Raw genomic sequence first — 1,207 nt, 5'->3', positions numbered from 1 at the left:
CCCCACCAGCCCCCTGACCCTGCGCCAGCCCGAGGAGCAGCAGGGACCCGAATCGGGAGCTGCTGGGGGTCACGGGCAGATCTCCAGAGATTTAAATCTATTTAAATTTCGATTCACGTGGCGCCGCTCCCGCAGAGGCACCCAAAGCTGTGAACGGGCACGGGGGCTGTGGCACGAGGCCGCTTCGCCTCGCCGGGAAGAGGGGCCTGGCCGGGGCGCAAGGCACCGGGTTTGCTCAGGAGATAACCCCGGCTGAAGAGGGAGGCAAAACCGCCGGCCGCGGGGGGGGAGCACGCAGGAAGGATCCAGATGGGGGACACGTTGCCAGGGAGGAATTTCAGCTATTTGGTGGCACTGCCCCGAGCGGCTCCACCACAACCCACAAAGGAGCGACAGCAGCGAGCCCCGAAGGGAGCTGGGGAGACCCCGGCTGAGAGCTGCTGCTCACAGGGAGAAACAGCCCGAGGCTTCAGGTGATGGGGGAGAAAAGGTGCTTCCAGCCCTCGCTGCCCAGCAGCCCCTGCTCCGAGGCCTGTTACGAGACACGGACTTTACCACAAGTTCAGCTTTTTTTAGCCAGTTCCATTTCTGGTGGAACTCGGGACAGAAACGAGCGGGGAGGAAAGGGCAGGGAACAGCCTCGGCGTCACCGACACACGTCCCAGCACCTGGGGCCAGGGTGTCCCTCTGGCAGCCTCCTCTTCATGCCCTGCCCAGTGAGCAAAGCTCAAAAAAACCCCCCAAAACCGCAGCAGAGCCAGATCTCCTCCAGCCTGCCAAGTTCCTTGAGCTCTCAGGATGATGAGTCGCCCTTTTCACCAGGCACCAAGCGGCGACGCCTTTGTGAACCGCGCCCGGGCGGAAAACCAGTTCAACGATGCCGAGTGGCCCCGCTCACCTCTGCGAACTGGGTGGAGGGGCTGTCGTCCGCGCCGCTGCCATCCAGAAAACTGCAGAGAAACGGGAGTGAGGGCCGGGGCCGGGCAGGGACCCGTGCTGGCGCCCGCCGCGCTCTGATGAGCTGGAGCTGCACGTCGTCGCTCACCGGAGGGGACTGCGTGCGCCGAGCACCCTCCGGTTTGCCTCGAGCACAGGGGTTAAATAAGTTGAGGACGTGGGGTGACATTGGCACCTCCCCGGTGACGCCCGGCCCCAGATTCCCGCTGCGGCAGGTCTCAGATTTGTGTCACTGCTGCTGCCCCTCCAG

General features: G+C 64.2%; 1 protein-coding gene across 1 annotated transcript in view; it reads right to left on the bottom strand.

Annotated features, from left to right (window-relative positions):
• The window catches only part of RNF115 (ring finger protein 115), a gene marked incomplete at its 3' end in the record, with an annotated part of 4,791 nt that extends 3,665 nt beyond the window's left edge, over positions 1–1,126 (bottom strand). Inside the window, exon 1 of the mRNA XM_010140396.1 lies at positions 899–1,126. Within this exon, the coding sequence (XP_010138698.1) occupies positions 899–1,126 (228 nt within the window). The remainder of the gene's footprint in view (positions 1–898) is intronic.
• Between the last annotated feature and the right edge of the window lie 81 nt (positions 1,127–1,207).

Source organism: Buceros rhinoceros, unplaced genomic scaffold (assembly GCF_000710305.1).
Source record: "Buceros rhinoceros silvestris isolate BGI_N320 unplaced genomic scaffold, ASM71030v1 scaffold35787, whole genome shotgun sequence".
Classification (NCBI taxonomy): Eukaryota; Metazoa; Chordata; class Aves; order Bucerotiformes; family Bucerotidae; genus Buceros; species Buceros rhinoceros.
This window is presented reverse-complemented; position numbering and strand designations above follow the sequence as displayed.